Source organism: Phlebotomus papatasi, chromosome 3 (assembly GCF_024763615.1).
Source record: "Phlebotomus papatasi isolate M1 chromosome 3, Ppap_2.1, whole genome shotgun sequence".
Classification (NCBI taxonomy): Eukaryota; Metazoa; Arthropoda; class Insecta; order Diptera; family Psychodidae; genus Phlebotomus; species Phlebotomus papatasi.
In genome coordinates, this window is record NC_077224.1 from 27,092,543 (window position 1) to 27,105,349 (window position 12,807).

A 12,807-nucleotide genomic window follows, 5' to 3' on the forward strand; every position below is an offset into this window, starting at 1 on the left:
AGGAAGATTTGAACATAAGTGCATAAATGAAAACCGAAAGAAGCGCTCTAGGCGTGGCGCCTAAACCCATTGCACCACGGCACAGCTATCGGGACATGAAGTTAAAGTCATACATTTGTTTTTTATCAAATGTTTTATTCCCTATTTAGAAATTTATAATGTGATAAATAGGCGAATTTTATAATCTGAAAAAGGAAAATCAACTGACAGGAAGAAAGATGGAGAAATTAAAAAATTCAGAAGATCAATTTATTAAGGAAAGAAACATTTTGTGGCTAGTTCCTCAACAAAATTTTTAAAGTGATGAATATTGAGGATTTTTAGTCGATAATCTAAATAACCAATTTAAATTACAATACTACAACTAAATAAAGGATAAAATATATTTATTGTAAAAAAGGGAATATCAAAAGAAAAAAATAGGCGAAACAGCCAAGGATCGAACCCGCGGCACTTCCGTTAAATGTACTGCGCTATACCGCTGACCCACCGCTGCATGTAGATGTAGATTGTAGAGTCATTCAAATTTTCTTTATTATGTACTGCGTACGGTGACATTTAAAACTTTGGGGCTTTTTTTAAAAAAAAAAATAATCAAATTTCGAAGTTTTTGAATTTAACACGTTTAGTTTGATGCCTTTCTGCGAATTTGAGCAAAGCCACAGATTTTACAGAATTTGATGACTCGAGTACTTTAATCAAGAAAATTTTCAGCGAGCCGAACAATGAGATACTAGCACCTCTATCCACATGAACGAAAAATACACATGTAAACAAAACCCAAAGTTATAGGACTATATCTGGTTAGAGAATGGTAATATGCAAAATAGATGCGAATGCGTTAATTAAACGGATTACTTAAGGCAGTCTTGGAGATTGAATTTTGCGGTCAGTGCAATCTCGGAGACTGATCGTGCGATCAGTGCAATCTCGGAGACTGATCGTGCGATCAGTGCGATCTCGGAGACTGATCGTGCGATTAGTGCGATCTTGGAGACTGATCACGCGATCTGCCAATTTGCCACTCACGGTACACTCGCTGACAGTACTTATTCACCCCCTGAAATTAGATATGGATTTTGAGATGGCCCTAGTTGTAATTTATACTTGTTTTAAAGGTTATTAATTTAAATTTGGTGTGAAAATATGAAAAAATGGGTGTCTTTAAATTAATGAGCAGCACTGTAATTAGAATTTTTTGCGTATATGAAGAACATATAATTACGACTTCAAGAACTTTCAGAATAAATTAATTAAAAACATAAATGAGGATAAATTCAATACAGTTGCCCCACTATTTCCGGCCGGACACTGTAATAGAGTGTAGTATCAAATGAGCAAATCATTAACTCGCTCAACGTCTTTCTTTGCTCTCGTTTGCACGCGAAAAGAGCCATTTCTTCATTTTCCGGACAACTTCCACTCACACACTTTGATTAATTGATCATGAGGAGGTTCAACTTCAACAACAAAAACTGAGATGGAGGAAAAAGTAGCAAAAATAGTGTTGATTCAATATACCATGTCGGATGCTTAAAGCATTCTCAAGAGCCAAAGACATGGGCTAAATTGGGTGAGATGAGTCTCGTATTACTTTCACACTTTTTGGGCCGGACATGGGGTCAGAGATCCTCGAACTTCTGGATTAATCGGGAAGAGTATGGAAAAAAAATTCTTCGATTTTGTTTCGTGAGGTGGTTAGACGCTGAAAAGATGAGATGGTAAAAAATTCTTGAGAAAACATGTGAGAATTTTACACCACTTACATTTTCATTGTCTCATCTGTGGTGGATAATTTATGCTCAGCACACAATGGAATCTCGCGGTGGTATCTTGTGGTCGGTGGAAGACTCATAGAGGAATAAAGAAACCACCCCGTTGGACTCTCCAACCTCACAGCCTCTACGGCAAGTGCACCGTAGAGGCGATAGAAGCCAACAATGCAACACAATCCCCCTCGACACATACCTCGTGCTCATTTTGCCGGGATTTTTCGCACTTGTTAAAATGTAATGGCAAATCTTGAATCTTTTCAAGATCTTTTCTTTTTTTGAAAATTTCGTCAGATCATTGGCACACCTCAAATTTATTCAATACCATCGACAATTTGTTATCAGATACCCTCCTTTGAATTTTACTAAAATAGCGGAACTACTTAAAGTTGCCTAGGATTACCCAATTTAAAAAAATATGTTATAAATACTAAAGATAGAATGTTCATATTGTGAAATTAACTACTTGCAAAATAATAGATAATTTTTGTGAAAAGAAAACAATCTATTACCAGATCGGGGAAGACGCTATCAAACATTACGCTTTAACGGTCTTTACATTTAAATTCTTAACATTATATTCTTAAAAAAACAAAATTGAAAAGAAAAACATTTTTTATACAGTATAACTATCTAAGAACGGGATTTATCACCTAGAATTCAAATCAGTAAAGGAGATGAAGGAAAATATTATCAAAAACAATAAAATGTCAAACTTCCCGTACAAAACCTTAAAGAAATTTTGCATAATTTTCTGGAAGATTGAGAAATCTCATTGCGATGACCTTCAAATCTATCTTGAGAATGTATCCTTCTTGTGAGTATATCATCTTGTCCTAGGTCTGGCACGAGATTGCGAACCTTTCATGATTGTTTGCAAAGCTTTTCTGGACAATTTTTCTCAATTCCTGCGCTAGACATGACAAAACCATAGGAGTAGCGATCTCTCAATGTGAAGAAACAGCTCTTCACGAATGTCAGCGTTTTTCACTCGATCTTCACGAGTGATCTTCAATTATTCTACCACGGATGAGAAAACCTAATAGATAACTAAAGTTGTTTCTTAACTAAAGGTGTCTACACATTATGAGAAATTTCTATCAAAAATAAGCTTCAAGAAGTGTTCTTTAAAAAAGTTGCCTACTCCTTGATAAGAATTTTTGACAAAAAGGTGGTTTTTTGAAGAGGATTTATCTAATGTCTACACTGAGAAAAAAACGGGGGTGCGATTAACTTTTTTTCCTCATAATTTTAACACTTTTTAGGTGTAGAAATATATCAACGTTTTTTAATGTTAATTTTACACCTTTTTAAGGGTAAAATTAACATGAAAAAGGGTAACTTTAACCCCCAATACACCTAAAAAGGATAATATTTACACCGATTTCGGATCAATACTGCAGGGTAAAATTAACATTTCAGGAATGTTAATTTAACTTTTTCGGATTTCTCTCAGTGTAGGCAATTTCTTCAAAAATCATATCCAATTCAAGGTAATTTCCATCAAAATTTTTTGAAATAAATTACCCGCTAAATAGGGTAAGATGAGGTAATTTGGAATCATGTCTAATTTGATACTGTGAGATTTGCTAACGGTTTTAGATGGCAAAAGGAGAAAACAACGAAGAAGTACTCGAATGTAAATTCTTTGTGGTTTTCTTTTTCTCTTTGACCATATGAAACGGTGAAAAAATCCCAAAATTCCAAAATAGACATTATTCTAAATTCCCTATCTTATCCAATAGGATTCCAATAGGAACAAAATTCAACAGTCAATTTGACAAAATTTTTAAGGAAACCATTACGCTTCCAGAATATTTTGCACGAAAATTTGTTGTTTCAGATCTGGAAAAAGTGAGAAAAGTAGTTGTAGAAGCTCCTTGCAATAGTATTTAGTGAATTTTTGTGGTAAATTTTCCAAAAATGCAAATTAAGAGTGTTTTTCTGGAAATGTCGTTTCTGATGGAATCCATACCCAGCCTTTGAAGAAACATTTCCTCTGATTTCCCTCTAGAAATTGTCAGAACACTGAGAAAAAAGAGGGTGCGATTAACTTTTTGTCCTCATAATTTTAACACTTTTTAGGTGTAAAAATATATCAACATTTTTTAATGTTAATTTTACACCTTTTTAATGTTAATTTTACACCTTTTTAAGTGTAAAATTAACATGAAAAGGGTAACTTTAATCCATAATACATCTAAAAAGCACAATATTTACACCGATTTCGAATCGGTGAATCGAATTACAGTTATTTTAACTTTTTCGGATTTCTCTCAGTGACTCCTCTCTCCATGTTCCCTGACCCGAGCTATAATCAGAAATGTGTCGACCGGACTACATTTTCGATGTTTATGAAGCGATTTCCATGAAATATTAATATATTGTATCTGAGATTAAGGCCTTTCTAATGGTTGATCCCATCTGTCCCTACTCTAACCCACTGTACCCCGACCCTTGCTATATTCAAATAGACCGGACTTTAATGCTTATTAACCGATTTCAATGAACTTTTCTTTCTTTTGTTGACCCTCTGCACTCAGACTACTTAAAATAGACCATGACCAATGATAAGCTCAGATAAAGATAAGCTTATACGGGCTTTACAACTAAGGCTTAGCCATATGGCTTAACTTATCCAATTTCTCATCAATTAAGATTTTTTCGAAAATTACCTAATCACTTAAGATTGGGCAACATGGGCAAGTGATCCATTAAATTTTGAAAAAGTAATAAAATTAGTTGCTATTTTGAATTTGTACATCATCGGAAACTGGGCTAAACGTTAGGTCTGAAGCCGACCTTATGATAGCTAAGATTCTTTACAGAGGAGCTCGGAGTTCTTGCAACTTGGGATGCTTGTACCTCGGAAAGCGTGAAAATTCGATTTTGAGTTGAATTTTGAAGGCAAAGAATTGCGTCTTAACCTTTCGTCTCTTTTGGGACTCTAGTACCCAAAGCATATGAATGCTCTGTGAAAAATAATGTTTTTTAATTATTCAGAACTGATAAAAATCCGATTCTTGTGGGTGATTACAAACTATAAGGATGTCCAAATGTGAGATATTTTTTGTAGGACCTCAATTATTACCTGAGCTTAGATATTTTTGATTAAAAAATTGTGAAATTGGCTTGCACCATATGCTGCGGTCCGGAAAGAGTTAAGCTTATAAACTTAAACCATAAGCTTACCTGGGCATATCACTGGTTTTTAACGTAGTGTACTTCAAAATGCTTTATTTTGACAAAAATTTCTTGCAATGTGTAGAGTGTTTACACCACCAGAGGCGTTGATTCTAAAAAAAGAGACATTCCTTCTTGAATGGTTAGAGGTCTCTTTAGAATTGACTACAGTAGGCTCTCGCTAATTCGATTCTTTTAAGATCGGGCTACTTTTTAATTCGGGCAGCAGTTACATTTGAAAAAAAATATATTGTTGATTTTCAAGTTTGACTACGATTATCAAATGAAGCAAATATGCTCAAATTTGCCATGGTTTTGTCTTAGTTTTAATGTAATTTTGCATTATAAGGGATTTTCATGAAATTTACAATAAATATGAGTATCTAAGCTCAATATGTGTATGCAGATGAATAAAAAATCGTTGCATTTCAAAAAGTTTGTCGCCAGAATGTCTCTCTAATTCGGGTGACATTTTAGTCCCAAATGCCCGAATTTCAGAGAATCTACTGTACTTTGTAGAAAATTTGAGTACTACAGAACATAGTTCAAAATAACATTTATTTATTTATTATTATTTATTTATAATGTTATTTAAAATAACATTTATAATACAAATTCATTGTGACAGAAAGCCGTAGTTTTCAGCAGAAAACAGCTGTCAAAAAAATGAATGCAGTGACAGAAAACAAACTTTGCGGTCCATTTGAGGAAACAGGAGCGTAACTTTGTGTTTTAGTTTAAAAAACATTGTTAGCTTTTTTTTTGGTATTGAAAAAAATGTGAAATAGGGTAAATGTCCTAATTCCAAACCATTTCCAGACGCTTTAACTTTGACAGAAGATTCATCACATTAAGTTCATATTTTTTCTGAAGAGAATTACGTAAATTTGCTCCTTGGCTCTTCTAGAATGTTACTGTTTAGCGAAAATTCTTTAGATATAATGTGAAAACTTCTTAAATACAAGAAGAATACGCGAGTGTAAAATGCTTCTATTGGAAACAAATTAATCCAAATGGAGACAAGGGAAAGTTTCTAATTGGAGACAAACAGTGTAAGTGAAACCGCGACGTAAGGCTTCCAAAACCTTGTTGAGTTGCTCTGAGTGCAGGATTTGTTCTTATTCCTGGTCTTTTTCTTTCCTTTCCCATCTAAAACAATAAGAAAATCTCTCCAAAAAATCGTATTTCCGGGGTTTCGTATTGAAGCATTTGCATACACTTCAGAAAAACCCTTTTTGTTCACGAAATAAGTAATTATTTCAGTTGAAAACTTCACATACCGTTAACAATAAAGATTAGCACTTAATTTACCTAAAAATAAAGTCAGAAATATGACATAAATGTTAAACAAAACGAATAAACAACAGTCACTTTATTGTGTTTTTCATTGGAAAACATGGTCGATCGCAGGGGCATGACATTTCCTATGTTTCCCATATGTTTCTAGCGAGCCGAAAAAACTTTTGAGTTAATTAGCTGTTTTCTGTCATTGTAGAATGAATTAGCAAAAAATACTTAATACAAAATAAAAGCTAATTTAATAACGAAAAGGCAACCGAAAACCCTAAATTGCCAACCTATGTAGTTTTGGAGATATCTCGTGAAATGTGTACGATAACAGGGAAAAAATTACACTACAGCCGGTCGCATTTTTCAGAGCTAATGTCACCCTCCTGGTCGATCGATGAAAAATTCGATGGTGAAAAGGTACTTCTAATTTTTCTGAGAAATTAACAAATAAAAATTTGTGAATATGAATGAATTTTCGCTTTATTTGGAGCAAAATTAACTAAATAATGAAACTGTGGTATAGAAAATATATGAATATAGTAATTTAGTACTGTATTTATCATGAAAACAATGACGTTTCCATTTAGAGTAGCGAAAAATCTCCATTTAGAGCAGATTTTGAATTAGCTTAATTTACCCTACTTTGAGCTAAAAAAAACACCTGAAAATTCGCTTGAAAACGTAAATATGCCATTACACTTCAATAAGTGCGACTTTATAGGGAGCAAAATGCCAAGAATTGCTCAGGATAGAACATACACATGATGATAAAGAAAAAAGGTTCTGCATCTTAGAACACACGGTATTATTGTTTCAAAGTCACGAACTTCACCATAACGGTATACAAGATGTACATATTTATGGTTAAACATTATTCGTATCTAATACCTAAACAACTATTTATTTTTTGTTTTTTTTTCTTTCTCTCTTTTTGTAATATCATTACAATAATTTAATTATTTCTCTGTCGTATTACCTCCTTCTCATCAATCTTTCTTTCCCCTTCATCGTTCCTCCTTCTTCAAAGGCTCTCTCACTCTCTTCCACTCTCTCCTTCACATCACTCCTTTTTGTGTGTGTACATCTTTTGTTTTTTCTCTCTTTTAATTATGTGCAAAAAATCTTGAACAATTACAATACCAAAAAAAAAATATGAAGAAGAAAAAACGATTCAATAATCGCATTACAATAATAATTAAAAACTTTTATCATCTTTTTTTTCTCTTTAAAATGTCTATGCATTGATTACAAACAGGAAAGAAAACTGATAACATGATTTTTTTTTTTCATTTTAAAAGTGGCATTTATGTACTTTGCTATTTTGAAATCACAGTTTAATCAATCTCCATTACATTTTACAGCTTATAACACCTTAAAAACTTTTTTTTCTTGTTTCACTAATCATAGAAGTTTTTTCCTCATTGTTTTTTTTCTTTTACTTAATTTTTCTTTTAAACGCTAAATTTTTCATTTACTTTCGGTTTTTTTTTTCATCAACTTCACTTTTCTATCCACTCATTTTTTTTTTGTCATTCTTAAACATCTAAAGGCATGTAGTGTGTTTTTTTTCTTCATCTCTTTATTGTTTTACATTATTACTGTGTAAATTAGATGTGTGATTCAACGTTTCATTGCTATCAGTATAAAATTAAGTGAGAATTTTTATTCTTTGTAACTTTGCATTCTTTTCTTATTTTCTTTTTTTTTTGCAGGAAGGACAGGAAAAATATATAAACAGATTACTTCTTTTTTTTTGGCGTCCTCTTTTTTTGTTTGTTTGTTTTGATAATCCCAGTCATTACTCTTTTTTTTCCTTGCTAGTTGTTCTTTGCATCCCCCCTCCCCGCCCCTTTCTAATAATTGTTACACGCGATATTCTTTTTGTTTTCCCATTTTTTTTGCTTGTTGTAAAATTGTTAAACTCAAAATTCATCACATTTCATCATCTTCCATTGTCTTGATTTGAGGCCCCTGTTTATCATTTACCATAATTTTTTTGTATTATTTTTTTTATCAAATATACATTGATTTTTGATAAAAATTTGTATTTTTTTTTTGTTTAATTATTTGGATGTTGAGATGATGTTGTCAATTATTGGTTGTGAATGTAAAATATTTAAAACTACATTAAGTTTAAAGTGTTCGAAAGCAAATAACACAAGCAATTTTATCATCAATGTTGGACTACTAGTAACTCACCTTCCATGGTTTTCCTGGTTCAAATTCTGGAATATCTGGCCATCCATCAGATGCATTATTTGGTTCGGAAGACCAAGGACTGCTTAAAAAAAAAAACAAAACACATATAGTGAAATATACTCAAAATTCCGAATTTACAAATGATTCCGATTCACCCCATTTTACCCTAAAATGTCAAAAAAAAATCTACAAAAATAGAAAAACTAACCCTTCATAATTCATGGAAAAATTCATTGTGAGATTTGGTGGCTTAGTAGAAGTTCCTGGAGCTCTGGAAAAATTCGCCATGTCGTTGTCTGGATTCACACTAGGCGGAAGTTTCCACTGGTTGAGTCTACTCTGCACTTGAGTTGTAGCCTGAGCTTGGACAAATGGCAGCTTTGGATTCTGCTATTTCACACAAAAAAAATCAACAAAAAAAAGAAATATCCAGAATTAATGAAAAAAACAGTTTTTGTAGCTTAACTTGAAGATTTGAATAAGGCTTTGTGTCACTTTATTTACCGTTTACCGGTTCTTAAATCGATTCGAACCGATTCATTAGCCCTCTAACGTTCAACTTTTAAATATACAAAAAGAAGTAGCGAGATAATTTTTTCTAGACTAAATTATTGTCCAATAAACTCAAAACTATCATCCGTTCTTCACTAGGGTAAGTGTGCCAAATTCCGGCCAGCTTGCAATTTCGGCCACCTTTTTTGTTCCTCGAATTTCCATGATTTTTTAGTTTTTACATACTCTAGAGATTATACAATGCAAAAAAAATAACAAAAAATTTCGCTTCGACGAGCAAGATGATCTGAAAAAGATATTTAAAGAATTCTGGAAAGGCAAGGAACTATGAGAATGAAGGTGGCCGAAATAGGGCACCAAAGCTATGTCTATATTTTTATTCATTTTAAAATGTATTAAAAATGATTTTAGAGTAAATAAAGATGGTAAACTCTTTACAAGGTTCCAAGCAACACGCTTTAAGAAGAAGGAATAAAAAATTCAATTTGTATTAAAAATATTACATTTCAAACATAAGACTTTGGCGCTTGTATGCAACTATGCCAAAACTTGGTACACTCAATTTGGTCAAATTTGGTCAGATTACTTTAAATCAGTATTTTTCTTGAATTCGTAAATTTTTTTTTTATAAACTGGGGATAGCAACTAAACAAAGACTCAAAATTAACTCAAACGTTCAAAAGATGTTAGTAAGATTATTGCCGAGGACACTATAGCACTTTTATATAGCACAATAAATCATTTATTGTCTCTGTAGTGGAAAGTACTCTCCCTTCGAACGTTCATGCCTTCGAATAATGTCAATTTATTTTATTTTTCCTAAGAGCCTTAGGGGAAGTGTGCCAAATTTCGGCCAGCTTCTAATTTCGGACACTTTGAGTGTAATTTCGTCCATGGAAATAAATTAATTAAAATTATGTATGTTATCTTTGATTAGTTAATGAATTCATTTTGCTTTTAAATATTTATTCATTTTAGGATGTATTAACACAAAGACGTTAAATTGCGTTGTAAAAACTCAGTGTGGAAAGAGTCATACAAAAAATATGACAGATCGATTGTATTTCTAGCAGTCTTACGATTTGTGATGAAGTTCAAAAGGGTTTCCTTCGGTGTTTGTCATGAAAATTGATTAGTTTTCATTAAAGATTGTTTCTGTTTATGTTAATAGTGAATCATTCTTTAAATTTCGGGTGAAATTCCCAAGCTGAGTATATACTTTGTGAGCGTCTCTCCGGTGAGGTAGTGTTGCCTATTCCGGCAACATATTTTGCTTTCCTAAATTTCTTATTCATTTTGTGTTTTTTTTTTTTTCAATTTCTGAGTTCTATAATGTCCAGAGAAAAAAACCATGGCTTCTATGAAAAAGATGATGTGGAAAAGGCCTTGGAAGAGTTCAGGAAGGGCAAATTGCTACGGGAATCTACGCGTAAATTTCAGATGCTTCTCTTCAGGTCTTCAGGACAAATTACACGGAAGATCTCAGTGCTTGTGGGTCATATAAATGTATTAAACTAAATATTAAACTCTTTCCGTTTGGCGTTTTGAAATTTTCTATCCGTTGCGTCACAAAAGGTGATCAGAAAAAAGGTGGCCGGTATTTCACTCAAAATGGCCGGAATACTACCCAAAGCAATGTCCATATTATTATTAATTTTTCAATATTTTAGGAAGTGATTTAAAGAAAACAAAAATGACAAACTAGTTTTTAAGGTTCCACACAACCTTCCCGAAAAGGAAGTAACAAAAAATATCAATATGAATTAAAATTATTGCATTTCAAACTTGGGACTTCGGTGCTTATATGCAACTATGCCGAAATTTGGCACACTTACCCTAAATTTCAAATATTTAATCTTGGAATAGTAAAGCCTTATAGCCGGAATCATGCCTAATTTACTTTAGTTTTAAAGTATAAAATTTAAAACAGAGGTGTGCAAGAACCATTGAAATCGAATAAACGTCAAAATAAGTTTGCTCTGGTAGCGCTTTGACCATTGACATACATGTTTTATTTGACGTTTATTCGGTGTCAACGGTTCTTGCATGCCTCTGATTGAAAAAAATAGAATCGATCAAGAACAAAAATCGGATATAGCGTATCCTAAAAATCCAAAATCTAAAACTAATTTTTAAATAAATAAAATTCAAATTTTCAATTCCGAATTTTCAAAGCCTTATTCGAACCTCATGAATACCAACTTTAAATTAATATAGAATTCTAACTACACAGAAAAAAATATTTTGTAAAAATGTTCGAAAATTTTTTGTGAATTCCTATTGAGGACTTACGAAATACTCAATCGTATAATCCACAAACAAGTTCGTAAAAGTTTGTACTATTTTCACAAACATTGTTCGTAACATGATCATTTGACGAACATTTTTTGTACTTTTACAAACATTTGTTCGTAAATGTTCGTAAACACACAAAAAAATGTTCGTAAAATTTTGTCATTTGTTCGTATTTGTTCGTAAATTTTTGCCAGACAAACAAAAATATACGAACAAATGACAAAATTTAACGAACAGTTTTTGTGAGTTTACAAACATTTACGAACAAATCGCTCCTTGGAAATTACAAGGGGTCAACTCACTTTTTGCGATTTTGAGATTCTAATGCACTTAGAAAAACAATTTAATAAATTTTCAGATGATATAATTCATTAAATTTCGTTATTAGAAAAGTTTTTCAAAATTTTAATCTTTTTGATTACTTGCATAATTTTGTTTGAAGTCAAGGGGCACAAAATATATTCATCGTTCAATTTTTTGTGAAACAGGGGACTAACTCAAGCAAGTTTATCCCTTGTCATTCTAATTTCAGCTAAATTTGCACATAATTTAGAACGACAAGGAGCTAACTCATTAAAAAGCCTATTTTAAAAGGTAAAAATATAAAAGTTTCGATGTTTACATTAGTGCTCATACAAATAGAAAAGAAATAAATTGTTTTTGTTCAGTCATTTAATTGAGATACTTATTTACACAAAGTTGAATCTTTCGTACTGTCTCCTGAAAAATGGCCGAAAATTAGTTGGCCCCTTGTAATTTCCAAGGAGCGAAATGTTTATAAAAGTAAAAAAATGCTCGTCAAGTGACCATGTTACGAACAATGTTTGTGAAAATAGTACAAACTTTTATGAACTTGTTTTTGAGTTACACGATTCACGAGCATTTCGTAAGTCCTCCATAGGTTGCCTGAAATTTGGAGTCACTTTCTCATACTTCGATTTAAATTTATATGGGAATTTTTTTGCACTCGCTACCGTTATACTAAATATTTAAAAAGTGAGAAGTTTTTCCGTATTATAAGATACCTTTCCTTATGGAGGGATAAATATACTAAATTTTTGTTTAAATAAATTTTTGACTCGGAGCACTGTGAGCTGAGTCCGAGATTAATTTAGGAAATTGGCTTCAAATAGCTCCATATAAAAAGGTCAACTTGCCAGGAATTCACAAACATTTTTACAAAAAAAAAATTTCTGTGTAGAATTTCAAAATTTTGAAGCCCTGTGCAAAATCAATTTTATCCAAAAAAAATTTGAAATGAAAACTTCCTTACCTTACTTAATGCCAAGTCTGAGAAATTCCCTTGCAATGACCCGAGTGGATCGAATTGCTGCTGAGCCCGTTGAAAATCAGCAACTGATTGTTGCTTATTGAAGACAGATGGCTGAGAAGATATTTGATTTTGAGGTGCAGGAAGGTGCTGGAAGTAAAAAACCACGCAGGAGAAAAAAATTGGAGAAATTTAGTAAACATCTTGTAAAATCGGTAGAGGGGTAGGCATTCGGGCTTTGCACACAGTCTTTCCGTACAGAAGTAGATCTTGAAAAATTCTAAA

At 32.3% G+C, this 12,807-nt stretch overlaps 2 protein-coding genes across 15 annotated transcripts in view; one reads left to right on the plus strand and one right to left on the minus strand.

Moving 5' to 3' along the window:
- LOC129807404 (leucine zipper putative tumor suppressor 1) overlaps nucleotides 1-12,807 on the plus strand; it is a 75,756-nt gene that overhangs the window by 48,890 nt on the left and 14,059 nt on the right. The gene's annotated exons all lie outside the window — the stretch shown is intronic.
- LOC129807402 (protein Gawky-like) overlaps nucleotides 7,030-12,807 on the minus strand; it is a 43,715-nt gene continuing 37,937 nt past the window's right edge. For 2 of the 13 annotated variants that reach the window (XM_055856638.1, XM_055856633.1), the window contains 4 exons: nucleotides 12,526-12,672; nucleotides 8,653-8,834; nucleotides 8,445-8,526; nucleotides 7,030-8,216 (listed from right to left, as the gene is read on the minus strand). In XM_055856638.1, coding sequence (XP_055712613.1) covers nucleotides 8,178-8,216; nucleotides 8,445-8,526; nucleotides 8,653-8,834; nucleotides 12,526-12,672 — 450 coding nt within the window. In that variant the 3' untranslated portion in view covers nucleotides 7,030-8,177. Of the gene's footprint in view, nucleotides 8,368-8,444; nucleotides 8,527-8,652; nucleotides 8,835-12,525; nucleotides 12,673-12,807 lie in introns of all 13 variants that reach the window. The other 11 variants (XM_055856640.1, XM_055856637.1, XM_055856639.1 and 8 more) reach the window with 8 other exon arrangements.